The sequence below is a fragment of the Nyctereutes procyonoides genome, unplaced genomic scaffold, assembly GCF_905146905.1.
Source record: "Nyctereutes procyonoides isolate TBG_1078 unplaced genomic scaffold, NYPRO_anot_genome, whole genome shotgun sequence".
NCBI classification, from domain to species: domain Eukaryota; kingdom Metazoa; phylum Chordata; class Mammalia; order Carnivora; family Canidae; genus Nyctereutes; species Nyctereutes procyonoides.
In genome coordinates, this window is record NW_026575142.1 from 47,164,248 (window position 1) to 47,183,363 (window position 19,116).

The 19,116-nt window shown below is 36.7% G+C and overlaps 1 protein-coding gene across 1 annotated transcript in view; it reads right to left on the reverse strand.

Moving 5' to 3' along the window:
• Positions 1 to 19,116, reverse strand: part of MCCC1 (methylcrotonyl-CoA carboxylase subunit 1) — a 60,127-nt gene that overhangs the window by 27,585 nt on the left and 13,426 nt on the right. The window contains exons 5-9 of the mRNA XM_055307983.1: positions 12,822 to 12,943; positions 12,247 to 12,394; positions 12,037 to 12,158; positions 8,551 to 8,662; positions 6,475 to 6,556 (exon numbers count right to left, since the gene is read on the reverse strand). Coding sequence (XP_055163958.1) covers positions 6,475 to 6,556; positions 8,551 to 8,662; positions 12,037 to 12,158; positions 12,247 to 12,394; positions 12,822 to 12,943 — 586 coding nt within the window. The remainder of the gene's footprint in view (positions 1 to 6,474; positions 6,557 to 8,550; positions 8,663 to 12,036; positions 12,159 to 12,246; positions 12,395 to 12,821; positions 12,944 to 19,116) is intronic.

A 19,116-nucleotide genomic window follows, 5' to 3' on the forward strand; every position in this document is an offset into this window, starting at 1 on the left:
ACCACCACCACCACCACCACCCCCGCCCCAATTAAGAGAGACAGACAGGCAAATAGAGAGTCACAACTTACTGGAACAGAGACCCATGAACAAAACTTCTTAGGGAACAAGTACCAGACAGAAAAACCAGGTTACAACTAGTATGTTGCTAGATGCTCAGTGTGGAAAACTGTGAGGATTATAAACTCCAAGGACAGCCTCCTCAAACTTTTGTGTTTACCTCCAGAAGCTCTAATAGGTCCTTACAGTGAATACTGGAAAAAAAAATCCCCTTGAGTCTCTAGCAGTGAAAGGAGAAAAGGAATCATTTGAAGCAAACCAAGTTCTGTTCTTTTTTTTTTTTAAAGATTTTATTTATTTATTCATGAGAGACACAAAGAGAGAGAGAGAGAGAGAGAGAGAGAGAGAGAGAGAGGCAGAGACACAGACAGCAGGAGAAGCAGGCTCCACATAGGGAGCCCAAAATGGGACTCGATCCCGGGTCTCCAGGATTACGCCCTGGGCCAAAGGCGGCACTAAACCGCTGAGCCACCCGGGCTATCACCAAAGTTCTGTTCTAAACAAGATTTGTCCATATTTTACTAAAGTCTAAACTATGAGGGTTTCATTAGAGCCTAATTAACATAACTGGAGGAAGGGAAATACACAACTCCAGCCACCCTGTCCCCCATAAATGAATAAATCAGTGAATAAGCAAAAAACAAACTGAGATGCACTGGTGAAATTCACAGTTCATGGCACAAGCTCACCAAAAAATGTAGACATAATCATACAACTACAAAACACTTCACCTTCCCCACACCTAACCACCACATGACTAAAGACCTCTTTACCATGGTTCTTTGTACCTGGTACCTCAGGTCTGGCTATTAAGAAAAAAATCACAAGGCATAAGAGGCAATAAACACAGTTTATTAAAGAAACTGAATAAACATCAGAACCTGACTCAGATATGACAGAAATGTTGGAATAATCAGACCAAGAACTTAAAAACATTTTGATTAGTACACTAAGAGCTTTAATGGAAAAACTAGACACATGCAAGAACCCACATGGATAATATAAATAGAAACATAGAAATTCAAAGAAATGATTTCAAAGAATCAAAAAGAAATGCTAGAGATCAAAGCACTGTGACAGAAATGAAGAATGCCTTCGGTCGGCTCATTGGTAGACGGGACACAGTTAAGGCAAGAATCTCTGAGCTTGAGGATATGACAACAGAAACTTCCAAAACTAAAAGCACAGACAGACAGGCTGAAAAAAACAAAGCAAAATATCCAAGAACTGTGGACAACTAGAAAAGGTGTAACATATGCATAAACAAACAAAAATTGAGAGAATTTATTGGCAGTAGATCTTGCAAGAAATGTTAAAAGAAGTTCTTTAGAGAGGAGGACAATGACATAGGTCAATACTTCAAAAAGACATAATCTTAACGGGTATATACCCAAGAAGAGACTGTCAGAATACATGGAATAAAAACTGAAAACTGCAAATAGATGAATCCATTAAAACAGCTCGAGATTTTAACACCCCTCTATCAGAAATGGACAAATCTAGTAGGCAGATAAGTAAGGACATAGTTGAACTCAATAGCATCATCAATAAATTGGATATACTCAATGTCTATAGACTACTTTATCCAACAATACTGGATTACATATTCTCAAATTCACATGGAACATTCACCAAGACAGACCATATTCAGAGTCATAGAAAAGACGTTAACAAATTTGAAAGAATAGATATCATAAAATGTTTGCCAAGACCACAATTTTTTTTTCAGGACCACAATTAAATTAAAAATCAGTTGAACCAGAAATCAGTAACAAAAAGATAGCTGGGAAAAAAAAATCCCCAAATACTTGCAGTCTAAATAACACAGTACCAAGTAACACATAAGACAAAGAAGAAATCCCAAGTGAAGTTTAAAAATACTTTAAACTAAATGAAAATAGAATTACAACTTTTCAAAATTTGTGGGATGCCCTGAAAGCAATGCTTGGAGGGAAAAGGGAAATTTATAGCACTTAATCCATATATTTGAAGAGAAGAAAGATCTAAAATTAAGCTTCCATTTTAGGAAACTAGAAAAAGAACAGCAAATTAATTCCAAAGTAAGCAAGAGAGAAGAAATAATAAGGTAGAAATCTATAGAGAAAACAAATAAAACCAGAAATTGGTTTTTTGAAAAGATCAGTAACATACATAAGCCTCTAGTCATGTTGTTTAAGAAAAAAAAGAGAGAAGAGACAAATTATTAATATCAGAAATGAAAGAAGAGAAATTACTACAGCTCTTATGGTTAATAGATATTAAAAGCATATTATGAACAACTCTATGCCCATAAATTTGATAACCTGGATGAAACAGACCAACTCCTTGAAAGACACAATCTGCCAAAAGTCACACAAGAGAAAATCACTCCGAAACAATCTGAATAGGCCTATATCTACTAAGGAAGTTGAAATAATCATTAATAACTTCCAAAACCTCCAAAATAGAGGTTCACTGGTGAGTTCTACCAAACACTGAAAGTAGAATTTATACCAATTTGCTATAATCTCTTTGAGAACATAGAAGACAGACTGTTTCTTAACTCATTTTATGAGACCAGCATTACCTTAATACTAAAACCAGAGAAAGATATTACAAAAAAACTAAACTACAAATCAATATCTCTTATGAATATGGATGCAATAATCCTCAACAAAAATGTTAGCAAAGCAAAAATAACAATGTATAAAAATAAGCATATACCATGACCAAGTGGGATTTATCCCAGGTATGCAAGGCTGGTTCAACATTTGAAAATCAATTAATGTAATCCATCACATCAACAAGCTAAAGAATAACCATATGACTGTAATAATAGATGCAGAACAACACCGGATAAAATTCAATATATAATTATAATAAAACTAATTATAATAAAAACTCTCAACAAATTAGGAATACAAAGGAACTTCCTAATTTGATAAAGGAGATTTACAAAAACACATAGCTAACATTGTACTTAATGGTGAGAAACTAGAAGATTTCACACCAAGACAAGAAATAAGGGAAGGACATCCACTCTCACCACTCCTTTTCAACATGATACTGGAAGCCCTAGAAATGCAATAAGACAAGAAAAGGAAAAGGTATAGAGATTGGGAAGGAAGAAATGAAACTGTCTCATCACAGATGACTTGTCTATGTAGAAAAATCCAAAAGAATTAACCAAAAAAACCTTCTGGAACTAATAAGTGATCATAATAAGCTTGCAGGATATATGGGACGCCTGGGTGGCTCAGTGGTTAAGCGTCTGCCTTTGGCTCAGGGCATGATCCTGGAGTCCTGGAATCGAGTCCCACATCAGGCTCCCTGCATGGAGCCTACTTTTGCCTCTGCCTTTGTCTCTGCCTCTCATGAAAAAAATGAATAAAATCTTAAAAAAAAAAAGGTTAATATACAAAAGTCAACTGTTTTCCTATATACCTATGATGAACAAGTAGAATTTGAAATTAAAAACACAATACCATCTATACAAGCACCTCCAAAAATGAAATAGGTATAAATCTAACAAAAGATGTATAAGATCCATATGAGGAAATTACAAAACTGATGAAAGAAGTCAAGGAAGAACAAAATGGAGAGATATTCCATGTTCATGGATAGGAAGACTCAACATTGTCAAGATGTGAGTTCTCCCAACTTACTGTATAGAGACAATACAATTCCAATTAAAATCCCAGCAAGTTATTTTGTGAATATCAAAAAAAAACTGATTCTAGTGTTTTATAGGGAGAGGCAAAAGACTCAGAATAGGCAATTCAATATTGAAGGAGAATTACAAAGTTGGAGGACGGACACTATCTGAGTTCAAGATTTACTATAAAGCTACAGTATTCAAAATACTGAAATACTGGAGAAAGAACAAATAGATCAATGGAAGAGAGCAGGTAGTCCAGAAATAGTCCCATATAAATATAGCCAATTGATCTCTGACAAAGGAGCAAAGGCAATACAATGGAGCAAAGACAGTCTTTTCAAAAAATGGTGCTAGAATAACTCTATGTCTACACACATACACACACACAATCTACACACAGATCTTATACTCTCAGAAAAATTAACTTAAAAAGAACCATAGACCGGGATCCCTGGGTGGCGCAGCGGTTTGGCGCTTGCCTTTGGCCCAGGGCGCGATCCTGGAGACCCGGGATCGAATCCCACGTCAGGCTCCCGGTGCATGGAACCTGCTTCTCCCTCTGCCTGTGTCTCTGCCTCTCTCTCTCTCACTGTGTGACTATCATAAATAAATAAAAATTTAAAAAAAAAAAAAAAAAAAAAGAACCATAGACCAAATTTGGAACATAAAACTATAAAATTCCTAGAAGATAGCAGGAGAAAATCTACATGACCTTGAGTATGGTAATGCCTTTTTAGATACAACAAGAAAGCATACAAAATTATGCCAACAACAAAGGCATAATTCATTAAATAATTGATAAGGCAGGCTTTACTACATTTAAAAAACTTATGCTCTGCAAAAGATAATGTCAAGAGAATGAGAAGACAAACCACAGATTGTGAGAAAATATTTGCAAAAGATACCTCTGGTAAAAGTCCAAAATGTACTAAGAATTCTTTAAACTCAATAACAAAAAAAAGCAAACAAACCAATTTAAAAAGTGGGCAAAACACCTGAACAGACCTCACTAAAGAAGAAACACAGATGGTAAGTAAGCATATGAGAAGATGCTCCACTCATCATATTAAGGAAATGCAAATTAAAATGAGATACCACTGCACACCTATTAGAATGGAACATGGATAATACCAAATGCTAGTGAAGATATAAAGCAACAGGAACTCTCATACATTGCTGGTGGAAATGCAAAATGTTACAGTCACTCTGGAAGAAAGTTTGGCAGTTTCTTACAAAACTAAGCATACTCCTGCCCTATGATCCAGTGATCAATTTCTTGCTGTTTATGTAAATAAACTGAAACTATGTCCACAGAGAACTCTGCACACAGATTTTTTTTTAATTTTTTTTTTTTATAGTCACACACACACACACAGAGAGAGAGAGAGAGAGAGAGAGAGAGGCAGAGACATAGGCAGAGGGAGAAGCAGGCTCCACGCACCAGGAGCCCGACGTGGGATTCGATCCCGGGTCTCCAGGATCGCGCCCTGGGCCAAAGGCAGGCGCCAAACCGCTGCGCCACCCAGGGATCCCCTGCACACAGATTTTTATAATAGTTTTGTTTGTAACTGCCAAACCTAGAAAGCAATCAAGATGTCCTTCAGTAGGTGACCAGATAAATTGTGGTACATCTAGGAAATGGAGTACACTATCCAACACTAAACAGAAATGATCAAGCCATGAGAGAACATGGAGGAAGCTTAAATGCATATTATTACTAAGTGAAAGAAGCCAATCTGAAAAGTCTACAAACTGTATGAAAAGGCAGAACTATGGAGGCAACAGAAAGATCAGTGACTGTCAGGAGTTAAAGACAGGAAGGGAAAAAAGCAGAGCACAGAGGATATTTAGGGCACTGAAAGGACTCTGGGAGCACCTGGGTGGCTTAATCAGTTGGGTGTCTGCCTTCTGCTCAGGTCATGATCCTCAACAATCTGGCCTGCATTGGAGCTCCCTGCTCACAGAGAATCTGTTTCTCCCTCTGACTCCCCAGCTACCTTCTCATGCTCACCTTCTCTCTCAAGTAAATAAAATCTTAAAAAAAGTACTCATATGATACAATGGTGGATTCATGTCATTATACATTTCTCTAAATGTATACTGTGCAACAATGCCAGTAGTACGTACAATATCAAGAGTGAACCCTAATGTAAACGATAGATTATGGGTGATAAGGATGTATCACTGTAGGATTGCTGATTGTAACAAATGAACCCCTCTGGTCTGGGATGCTGATAGTTTGGGAGGCTGTGCAAGTGTGGGGATAGGCAATATGGGAACTCTCTGTACTTTCTGCTCCATGGTTTATTTTATTTTATTTATTTATTTTTTTAAAGACTTTATTTATTTATTCATAGAGATGCGGGGGGGGGGGGGCAGAGAAAGAAGCAGGCTCCACGCAGAGAGACCAACGTGGGACTCGATCCAGGGTCTCCAGGATCACGCCCTGGGCTGCAGACGGCGCTAAACCGCTGCGCCACCGGGGCTGCCCTCCATGGTTTATTTTAGATAAAATGGTTTTATTTTAAAATGGGATAGAAAATATCAAATAGCATTACACATAACTAGGGTTAAGTACTGTTTAGTGATTTTTTTTTTCCAAATATGTATAGAAACATAAATACTTACGTGTATATACTGGGTCTCAAAATGTATTTCTTAATGTGGATATAACTGGTTTGAAAGCCAGTGATTTAAAAGTGGTATATTTCTTTTGCCTTTTGAACATAAATAAATGATTATTTCTTTTCCTCTATACAAAGTAAATCTTAGCATACCTGCTCCAACATAATTTACAGCTTTAGCAGCTCTGACTGCAGCTTCTCCAAGCTTCTTTCTTACATCAGGTTTAATGCCAGGCTATGAAAAAATATTCAAAATAAATTTCCATTAGTACTTTGCCCTACTACCAATTTCCCTTAACATCTGATACTGCATTTCTAGATATCAAATAGTACCTTAAAGGGAAAGGATAAACAGCTAATGCTACACATTTCATCATGAAATATGTCCTATACCACAGTCAACTGTCCCTAAGCCAAAGTTTAATGGTTCTGTTAGTCATTTCTATAAACTGTAGATATTATTCAGCATAATGATTATCTCCTTTGTACCTAAATAAGAATTTTCAGGACTATATGTCCAATTATATGTATCAATATGAAAATTTTGAATGATTCCTATTTTGTTTAAAGATGGTAGAGCAATCTGGGCCATGTGTCCAATGTGTCCATGTTATTCCAATGTGTCTTGGAATAATGGTAAACCTTAGGATTCCAAGTTAATAAGAAAGGTTCATTAAAAGAAAAGTAGATTAAAAAGTAGGAAAAGGTTTTCTAGCATTTTAAAACAGTGCCCTATAGACATATATTTACATAATCATTGCTTCAAAATAAGGCTTTACGGAAACTATTGTTGATATTTACTTTGAACAATTTACTCTGTAACAGAAATTAAAATTTGAATAGATGAGAACAACAAACTGATTAGCCAGAAACCTCAGATACCTGACTTTTTAGAAGTACCTACTGAAAAAAAAAAAAAAAGTACAAAACCCCAGACAAGAAAGAAGCCTATGGCAGTAGTAGGCTCAAAAGAAATATAAATTCAGGGATGCCTGGGTGGCTCAGCGGTTTAGCGCCTGCCTTCGGCCCAGGGCGTGATCCTGGAGTCCCAGATCGAGTCCCACGTCAGGCTCCTTGCATGGAGCCTGCTTCTCCCTCTGCCTGTGTCTCTGCCTCTCTCTCTCTCTCTGTCTCTCATGAATAAATAAATAAAATCCTTAATAAAAAAGAAAGAAATTTAAATCTAAAAAGAGGTAATTACAGGAGTAAGACTTGACCTAAAGGACAACCTAACCAATCAATGTAGACCCAAAGAGATGTAAACAATTAATTTCAAGGGGGCAAACATTGCCAAATATGAGCAAATCTCTCTCCTCTACAATAAACCTCTATGGCAGGAAGATGACTAATATATTTGAGGAATACCTGAAATAGTTAAAATAAAAGAATCTTTATAAAAAATACATTCAACGAATCAGGCTAATGCATTCCTCAAATATTCCCATTAAGTACAATTTAAAATCTACATGGAAATATTATACAATTGCTCACTCCAAGTCAGATACAGATCTTGTTCAATTTACAGTGGACTTATGTCCAGATAAACCCATCATAAGTTGAAAATATTCGTAGTTGAAAATGCATTTAAATACATGTAACCTACCAAACCTAACTTAGCCTAGTCTACCTCACATGTGCTCAGAACATTTACATTAGCTTACAATTGGGCAGAGTCCTATAAGGGCTGAATATTTCACATAATTTGTTGAATACTGAGTTCAGAGAGTGTAAGAACACATACTGTTAAGAATGATTTTAAGCGTATCAGTTGTTTACCCTCCAGACTATGTGGCTAACTGGGAGGTGGGGTCACAACTGCTGCCCAGGAGAGTATCATAACATTTATAGAGCCCAGGAAAAGATCAAAATTCAAAATTCGAAGTATTTCTACTATGTATCACTTTTACACCACCATAAAGCCAATAAATTCTAAGTTGAACCATCGTGAAGTCAGGGACAGCCTGTACTTGGATCAAAGTAGATTTTCCTAGATATCATCCAGAAGGATCATGGCCCAATTGTGCCCTAACCATGGTAACCTGAGAATACCAAGTCCCTCCTCATTCCCAAGGCTCCAGTGGGGCTTTATCATTATATTACTACTGGGAAGCAGTTATTCAGCAGGACTTTGGAGGAGACACTAACTTCACAGATTTCTGATTTGAAAATAAGAGCGATTCAGGTTTACCCTATAGAAAAGGCTTGCAAATTTCATTACAAGGTCCTTACCCCTGGGGCTTCCTCAATGATCTTCTGATGTCTCCTCTGTACACTACAGTCTCTTTCAAACAAGTACACAGCGTTGCCATGATAGTCACCAAACACCTGGACTTCTACATGCCTATTTAAAAACCCAATGAAAAAGTTTCCATTTGTAGAATAAACATTCTAGAAAAAAAACCTACATATATGAAGTGACTAGGAAATAAGACATAGGAGACCATACTTATGACCTCAGAGGAGGTATAAGTCACAAGTACAAATGGGCAAGGAAAACACGGATAAATCTCACACCAAAATTATAAATTACAGTCACATTTCATGTATTCTTGAAAAGCCAATGAAACTTTTTTATGATCAGAGGGTTTTTATTTGATTTTTTATTATTTTCTTGATGATTTATTCATTTACTTTTGAAAGCAAGAGTGCAAGAGAGAGAAACAGCAAGTAGAGGGTGGGGCAGAGGGAGAGAGAATCTCAATCTCCTGGCTGAGCATGGAGCCCAACATGAGCTCAATCCCAGGACCCTGAAATCATGACCTGAGCTGAAATCAAGAGTTGGCTGCTTCATCGACTGAGCCACCCAGGTGCCCCATGATCAGGGCAGTTTTATTTTTTTTTTTTTATTTTTAAATTTTTTTTTTTTTTTTTTTTATTCATGATAGTCACACAGAGAGAGAGAGAGAGAGAGAGAGAGAGGCAGAGACAGACACAGGCAGAGGGAGAAGCAGGCTCCATGCACCGGGAGCCCGACATGGGATTCGATCCCGGGTCTCCAGGATCACGCCCCGGGCCAAAGGCAGGCGCCAAACCGCTGCACCACCCAGGGATCCCGATCAGGGCAGTTTTAAAAATCATCCTTATGGTCAGCTTTTATAAACTAAGGCAGACTAAAAATTACAATGGCTTATCCATAAGAAGGTTAAGAAATAAATTCATATGGATCATTAATTTTTTAAAAAATATTACTAATATTATATCATAAAAAGTCATTTTAATGTTGAATATAACAGTAAAATTATGAGAAATAATATTAAGAGTAAATCCACATAACACTTAGGAAAATAAGGGTAAACAAACCATTTGGTGAACATGAAAGCATTCTTCTTGGTAGGTTTATTCTGATATGTTCACTCTGTAGTTCACCTCACATATTCACCACTATGATGTAGAAATGAGTGACCAGCAAAAGTTTTTTCTGTTGATTTTTTAAAAATAAAAATTGTCAAAAGACAAAATAATAACAACGTGGGACTGTGAGGGGTTTTTCACTATCAAGCTAGTCCATACTCAGACTCCAGTAATTTATCATAATCCCCAGAGAAGTGTTCCTGTCAGTTTATGGCACTAGCGGCTTCTGCCACAGGCGAGCAGATCCCAGCTATGATTCACTGTGTACACATGCTGTTCGGATTTCAGGGTCATGGTTTGCCCTGCAGGCCCCATTCTCTAATAGGTCTAAAAATTCACTGACTCATTTTGCTCTGATTTTTACTTACTTTTTGGATGTGAGTGACAACTTCCTAGCTCTCTGCATCTTGGAACTAAGTGGTTTGTTTTTCAAATTCCAATTGTAAAATCACTTCCACTGACACTCCCTTATCTGTTAGCTCTCCAGGGAAGGAGAGAGAAGAACAGGAATTCTCGGTTCTGAAAGGAATACCTACTAGGAACACAACACAGCTCTTTTCTGAGTTCTCAGAAGTTGGAAACACTTATTTCTTTGGCAGCTTACAAGGGAAACTTTTTGAGGATCTGTGTGTTCTGTTATGATTTCTGTAAGTGATCATATTGCTCTTGTTATTTTCCTCTTTCTGACGAATCCTTTTTCTGTGCTACTTTATCTAACTTAGAGATTCTGCAGCACACTGAGAACCAGGAGGTGCACCAAATCCCAGCTGTTCCTGTTCAGCCACTGCTGGGATCTGGCTAGAGAGACAGATACAGTTGGAGTCTACCAAGACGGCCTTGATATTTTCTAAGAGTTCTACAGTTTTTATTTTCCTATTTGCATTTTTAATCCATCTAGAATATATATTGAGTTCAAAGTAAGAAAGGAATCTGATTTCTTTTTTTATCCTCCAAAATAGTACACTTTGAAGACTGTTTTCTAGCCCAGCCTTCCATGTAAGCTCAATAGTTCTGAGCAGATTTATAAAACATCTTCATATGGCCTTTTCTGAGTTACAAGCACCACCTTGACAATCTTCTGACACTCCATTAACTCAACAGGTAATTATTTAGCAACATACAAAACAGCATAATTATGACATTAAAATGTCATATTACTAGAAAATACAAAACGAATATATACAGAAATACTATTACTTGTATTAGGAGAATGAGATTATGAGTGACTTTGTTTTCCATCTTCACTTTATTTTCCACATTTGTAATGTATTTATATTACTTCTATATTTCAAAAGATATCATTGTTGATGCTTGTCATGAAGAAAGTAGCATGCCAGGTGATATACAGGGGAAAATAAAAGTAAATGTACTACCAGGTCTTTGATTCCTGGGAGTCCTAGCTATTGGGCAAACAAATTACAATGTGAGGTAATATATAGCTAACGTTCCACATGTAAAGAATTTACATCTTCAAAAAAATCTATGAAACAAGAAACTTTTATAGTCAATATCTTATTTTAAGCAATACATATTAAAAAATTGCAGAAAATGAAAAAATTTGAAATTCACATGGCATTTGTTACAGTGGTACCTAGAAAAGCAGTTTAGTAGTAGCTTAGAGTGTGAATTCTGAATTCAAATCCCAATTTTACCACTTCCCAGCTGGGAGACTTCAAGCAAGTCATGTGACCACTCTGTTCCTCAGGGTCTTCACCTGCAAAATGGGAATAGGGCCTATCTACAGGATTGTTACAGGAATTAGACTAGAATTAGGACAGCAAAATTATTTAGTATATGTAAATGCTTAGATTGTGGCAAATGGTTAAGTATGATATACAGGTGAGATGTTAGTATTATTATTGGTCAACACTATCAATTCAATTTAGGTATCTAGTCCCAATTTCTGAGCATCTCAACTGATGCTTATAGACTTTCATAAAACTAAATTTCTTAGAAGAATTTTTTTATTTTGAAAAAAACCCCTACGTTCCATCAACAAGAAATGGATTGAATACATTAATGATACATCTATATTATGGGTTTATTAAGCCCAATAAAAAGTATAGGGTAGACCTACATTTACTGACATGGAACGATGGCTCTGATGTCATATTAGCATGTGATACTATGTAAGACTAAACTTACTGTACTTGAACGTATTTTGTATTCTGTGTGTCTATGTATTTCTATTCCCCTAGGAAATGCTTGGAGGAATGCACATCTTATACATTAAGTGGTTACATCAGGGGGGTGGGATAATGTACTATGGTACTATTAGAACTTTATATTTCATATAATTTACATGCATTTCATTTATAATTTAATTTTAAAAAGCTAAGTCAGAAAAAAAAAAGGTGAACCCACCTTGGCGTGTCCACAAACTTCTCAATCAGCATCGCATCATCATTGAAAGACTTCTTAGCTTCTCTCCGTGCTGATTCTAACTGCTCTTGAAATTCTTCCTCAGATCTAACGATCCTCATCCCCTAAGATGGCAAGATAGTTAGGACTACAACCTAAATAAAACAAAGAAGCCTAGGCTGAAATGAAAAACACGAGCACGCACAATCTTACTTTTCCTCCTCCACCACGGACGGCTTTAATCATGACAGGATAACCAATTCTCCCCGCGTGCTCCCTCAGGCACTGGTCTGACTGGTCCTCGCCATGATAACCTTCCACAATAGGCACTCCGGCAGCAGCCATAATGGATTTGGATGTGCTTTTGAACAAAAAAGGTAAGATATTTTGATTCTATGAGTTATTTCATAGAAGGGAAACACAGAAACAGCCCAGTCTATAAGTACAATGGAACTTTAAAAATAACATCCTATAGGTAAAGAAAACACTATACAGTCTGAGACAACAAATATTAACACAAATATTAAAATATTAGGTTTTGTGTGATAACTAGGAATCCAGTTTTTCATGTGATAGCTCTTCCCACCTTGTTTTTAATCCCTAAAACTAACTCATACATTGATTAGAAACCCTAAGTAGATGAACATTTTCTGTAACTCGCTGGAGTGGCAGATGAATAACTTATGCCTATGACAACCAAAGGTTATAATGATCATATCTATTACAGGTTGCAGAAACTATTTCAAATGACCTTTCTATGGTCATATTTAAAAGATATAAATTCATACCTCTTTATACCCATGTCTTTAATTGCAGATGAAGGAGGACCTACAAAAATAATTCCTTCTTGTTTACACAGTTCGGCAAATTCCATGTTTTCTGAAAGAAAACCATATCCTGGATGGATAGCCTAGAAGTGAAAATGAAAGGACAAAGTTACTAGCACTTCATGGGCACACTGTGTGATGCAGGGGATGTCGTCTTCCTCTCAGGAAGCATCTCCCTATACTGGTGGGAAGACCCTATGGGCTCTATCGAAATCTGTTTCCAAAGGGATATCTGAAACATTCACATTAAAATTTTGAAGACTTAACTGAACCAAAAAAATCTGTACTGGGGATCCCTGGGTGGCTCAGCGGTTTGGCGCCTGCCTTTGGCCCAGGGCATGATCCTGGAGCACCAGGATCGAGTCCCGTGTCGGGCTCCCAGCATGGAGCCTGCTTCTCCCTCTGCCTGTGTCTCTGCCTCTCTCTCTCTCTCTCATGAATAAATGAATAAAATATTTAAAAATAAAAAATAATAATAATAATAAATTTTAAAAAAAGAAAAATCTGTACTTCTTTTTATTGTGGTAATATATACACAACATAAAGTTTACCATTTTAACCACTTTTACTTGTACAGTTCAGTGGCATTACAGTACATTCACAATGCTGTGCAACTATTAACACCATTCATTTCCAGAATGTTGTCATGATCCCAGAGACTGTGTGTACCCATTAAATATTAATTCCACACTCCTTGATAACCTCTATCTTACTGTCTCTATGAATACCCAATCTAGGAACCTAATATAAATGGAGTTGTACAATATTTGTCCTTTTTGTGTCTAGCTTATTTCATTTAGTATTACGTTTTCAAGGTTCTTCCATGTTGTAGCATGTATTAGAATTTCATTCGTTTTCATAGCTGAATAATAAAACACTGTGTATATTCCACATTTTGGTTTTTTGCTTATCCATTCATCTGTTGATGAATGTGTGGATTGTTTCTAACTTTTGCTTTTGTGAATAATACTGCCATGAACATTGGTATACAAGTACCTGTTTGAGTCCCTGCTTTAAAAAAATATATCTAAGTATGTATCTATAAGTGGAATTGTTCAATTATATAGAAGAATCTATATTTTAATTTAAAATAATACTGCTATTAGGGTAGAGTGTCAATGAATATTTGCAAGCAGGAGTAAAGGGCCCCCAAGTAGCAAGGTGGGGGGTTGTTTACTCTGTCTCCATACAAAGCTGGCCTAGAATTGAAGCCATGGTACCCAAAATCTGAAAGGAACACACTAGCACAATAATACCTCGTTTATCTTTAGGTCACTAACTGCCAATATCATCTTTCCAGAAAAAAAGCTAAGAAACAAACAAAAAGTCACGGATTAGAGTCTATATACACTTAGTGAAGAGGACCTAGTCACTTGCAACTTACTCAGAGTTTTAAGAAATTTATTTGTATGGCTTTTTAGCCCACAGAAGAGGAAAATCAATACCTGGAAAAGAGTAAGATTCCTAAGAGCAAACATATAGCAAAAAGGGAGGATACAAAGGAAAGCAAAAAGCACAACAGTCTTACACGATTTATGAGGGATAAAGCAACTTTCTCTCCAACATCAACAGCCCTGATGGCATTTTTATTCTTTGAAAACAGTAAGTATATATAATGATTATAACCAAAAGAATGTAAAAAGAAAAAAGTTCAGCTAACACTATTTCAAAACAGACACATTCAAATGATAGTTATGTTTCAGGGGTGCCTGGGTGGCTCAGTTGATTGAGCAACCAACTCTTGCTTTTGGCTCAGGTCATGATCTCAGGGTTGTAAGATGGAGCCCCACTTTGGGCCCATGCAAAGTGTGGAGTCTGCTGGAGATTCTCTTTCCTCTCCCTCTGCCCCTCCCTCTAGTTTATGCGTGTGCTTTCTCTCTCTCTCTTTAAATAAATAAATAAACCAATATCTTTTAAAAACCACAAATAGTGGCAATGCTTCAAAATTAAAGAGGTATGCTTCAGGTGTCCAGGAAACTCATATGAATAGAAAACTCACAGCTTAGTGACAGCAAACAACAAAATGCTAGATAATCACATTTTGATGTTAGTTTGATCACAGTTTGATATCTTTTAAACCAAAGTTTGGGCAGCTCGGGTGGCTCAACAGTTTAGCGCTGCCTTCGGCCCAGGGTGGGATCCTGGAGACCCAGGATCGAGTCCCACGTCGGGCTCCCTACATGGAGCCTGCTTCTCCCTCTGCCTGTGTCTCTGCCTCTCTCTCTCTCTCTCTCTCATGAGTGAACGAATAAAATCTTATAAATAAATAATATAAATAAATAAATAAATAAATAAATAAATAAATAAACAAACCAAAGTTCAGTTTTAGTAATTTTATATGAAATATCAAATATTATTTATGTGAAGCAAAGTGAAACAGGTCTACATCCCAGTCCTCTCTGGTGTTTTAACAGGTTGGTTTGTTTCTTTTTAGTATGATTTACAGTACATAACATTCACTCATTTATAGTTTAATTTAGCAAATTTATACAATTGTGCAACTATTACTATAATCCAGTTTTAGAATACTTCCACTGCTTGAAAAAGTTCCTGTATGCATAATTGATTAATCTTTGCTCCCAGAACCAGGCAACTACTGACCTGCTTTCAGTCTCTTATAATTTTGCCTTTTTTAGAAATTTTATATAAATGGAACCACATAGTATAGAGTCTTAAGTGTCTGGATTCTTTAACTAGTGTAATGTTTTATGGCTCATCCTGTATGGATGAGCAGTTCATTTCTTTTTATAGATCTTTTTTTTTCATTCATGAGAGACACACAGAGAGAGGCAGAGACACAGGCAGAGGGAGAAGCAGACTCCACATAGGGAGCCCAATGTGGAACTCGATCCAGGACTCCAGGATCACACCCTGGGCCGAAGGCAGACGCTAAACCACTGAGCCACCCAGGCGTCCCTTTATAGATCTTTTTATATTTGTTGATGCACTGAATGGATAGCCCACATTTTGTTTATCCACTCATTTGGATTTTTTCCAGTTTGGGGCTATTATGAATAATACTGCTATGAACATTCATGTACAAGTAAGTCCATGTGAATATATTTTTCATTTCTCTTGGGTAAAAACCCAGGAGTACAATTATTGGGTCAAAATATAGTAAACATATGTTTAACTTTTTAAAAGCGAGCCAGTTTTCTAAAGTGGCTGTAGTATTTCACATTTCCATCAGCAATGTATGATGCCTCTAATTTTCTCCATATCCCTGCTAACACATGGTATTATTGGTCTTTTTGATTTTAGCCTTTCTAGTGCCTACAGGTTATATATTGCATCTCCATTGACATACAATTGATATACCATAAACTTAGCCAATACAAGTTGTACAGTCATTACCATAATCTAAGACATTGAATAAGATCTAATAACTTTTCATTACCCTCGAAATAAATTCCATGTCTATTACCAGTTATTTTCCATTCCCTACATATCCCCAGACCTAGGCAACCACTGATCTATAGATTTGCCTATTTTGGATATTCCATATAAATGGAATCATACAATACACACAGACTTCAGTGATTGGCTTCCTTCTTCCACTGAACACAATATTTTCAAGGTTCATCCATTTTTTTTAGCATGTATCAGCACCTCTTTCTTTTTTTTTTCTTTTTTTGCTGAGTTTAGGTTTATCTTTTTGTATATAAATATCCAATTGTTCTAGCACAATTTGTTGAAAAGACTTTCCCACTGAATTACTTTATTTTTTTAAAAGATTTTATTTATTTAGTCATGAGAGACAGAGAGAGAGAGAGAAAGAGAGGGACAGAGACATAGGCAGAGGGAAAAGCAGGCTCCATGCAGGGAGCCCGACGTGGGACTCGATCACGGGTATCCAGGATCAGGTCCTGGGCTGAAGGCAGCGCTAAACTGCTGAGCCACCTAGGCGGCCCAAAACATAGGTATATGTTACCTATGTTTGTAACTTTTCTTAAAGGTTTTATTTATTTATTTATTTACTTACTTACTTACTTATTCATGAGAGAGAGGCAGAGACAGAGGCAGAAGCAGGCTCCATGCAGGGAGCAGAATGTAGGACTTGATCCTAGGATACCGGGATCATGCCCTGATCTGAAGGCAGATGCTCAACCACTGAGCCACCCAGGCGACCCCCCACTGAATTACTTCAGTACTTTTGTTCAAAAATTAATTGACCATACATGTGGTGAGTTTAGTTTGGGACTTTCTATTCTGTTGCACTGACATATGTATTTATCCTTCTAATACCATATTGTCTTGGTTACTGTAGGTTTATAATCAGATTTGAAATCTGAGAGTCTAAACCCTACACATTCATGGTCTTTTCAAAATTGTTTTTTTTTTTCTTAAAGATTTTATTTTTAAGTAATCTCTGCACCTGCATCTCTGCATCTTGAACTCTCAACACTGAGACCAAGAGTTGCATGATCTGTTGACTGAGCCAACCAGCATCTCTCAACTAGTTTTAACTATGTACTAGTCCTTGGGGTATTTTAGGACCAGCTTGTCAATATTTACCAAAAAAAACAAAAACAAAAACAAAAAACAAGCCTATTGGGATTTTGATCAAGATTGCCTTACATCTACAGATCTATTTGGAAAGAATTGCCATCTTAAAACTATTGATTCTTCCAATGATATATCTATCCATTTATTTAGAACTTTAATTCCTCTCAGCAATGTGTTATAGCTTTCATGCATAGATCTTAAACCAATTGGCTTACATTAGTGCTAAGTTTTTGATTTTTACTGATGTTATTGTGAATATAACTGTCTCCTTAATTTCATTTTCAAAGTGTTGCTAGCCTCCCTTCTTTTGAACAGATACTTAATTCAACAAAACTCTGATGAACCAGATAAATCCTCTCCCTTCATAACTAAAAAGAAAAGCATCTATCTCCTTGAAAAAAAAAAAAAAGTCCAATCACACATGAGGGAATGACCTCAAGAAATTTTACCTAATTTATCTTAGGAGAACAATTTAATATAACCAAAGCCCAGTATTCTTGAGCATGTGAATACACTGAAGAGGAAAAATCAATACTACTACTGTTACCAGGGGGCTAATTTCTCTAGCTATCAGGCATATATTCAGCCATCAATTCACTCTGGTCACAGGACTGCAAGCCTGTTTAGATCATTCATTCCAGGGGATCCCTGGGTGGCGCAGCGGTTTAGCACCTGCCTTTGGCCCAGGGCGCGATCCTGGAGACCCGGGATCGAATCCCACATCAGGCTCCCAGTGCATAGAGCCTGCTTCTCCCTCTGCCTATGTCTCTGCCTCTCTCTCTCTCTCTCTCACTGTGTGCCTATCATAAATAAATAAAATTAAATTAAATTAAAAAAAATCATTCATTCCATAGTACTAATGTGCCTCTAACAGTAAAGATAGAAACTGTTATCTCCTACCCTTCAATCTCTGACATAAATTTATGCTTTTAGTTTATAACCTTTCTGTTGCATTTTTCAAGTATATGTACAGATCCAAAGTTGTTGTTGTTAGCTCTGCCTTCAAGCAAAAATGAGAGGTGTCCTTTCCTTGGTGAAAAGAACTAGTCATACTCTTTAAATTCTTATTATCAAGAGTTTCCGACCCACATCCCTGATACTTGGACATATGAATTTCCTTTTGGTCTACTACACAGATTATCAGCATTTAAATAACTTTCAATATTCATTAAAGTTGTCAGTGATTTTGAAATGCATGTAATAAAGCTACTCATTTTTGGTGGCACATGAAAAAAACAAAAAAACTGGAGCACTCACAAAACATTAATGCCCAGGAACTAATCCCGTACACTGAAGGGATAAGTCTTTTTTAAACCTTTCACTAAAGAGTAATACACTTACAGAAAAGTACATGTCAGAAGTATATAGCTTTTATAAATAGTTTTCACTAACTGAATACACCTGTGTAACCAGCACCCAGCTCAAGAAACAAAGTATCACTCGTATTCCACAAGACCCCTATCTGTTCTCTTCCAGTAACTATAGGGCCCTCCCCTGAGGCACTATGGCAACAGTTTCTGGAAGAGGCTCCTCAAGTAATTTTAATCATCAGCACTCACTACTTCATCTTTCCCAGGCAGAGAAGGTCTGAAACAAATGACAACCAAGAGAACTAGAGAATCATTACCTTTTCTAGATTCTCCTGAGATAGCCATGTCAGCAGGCACTGCTGCCTCCACTAGAAATTTAGCTCACGTGCACATTTTACTCTAGCATCAATAAAAATGCCTATGTCAAAATGGCTACTTAA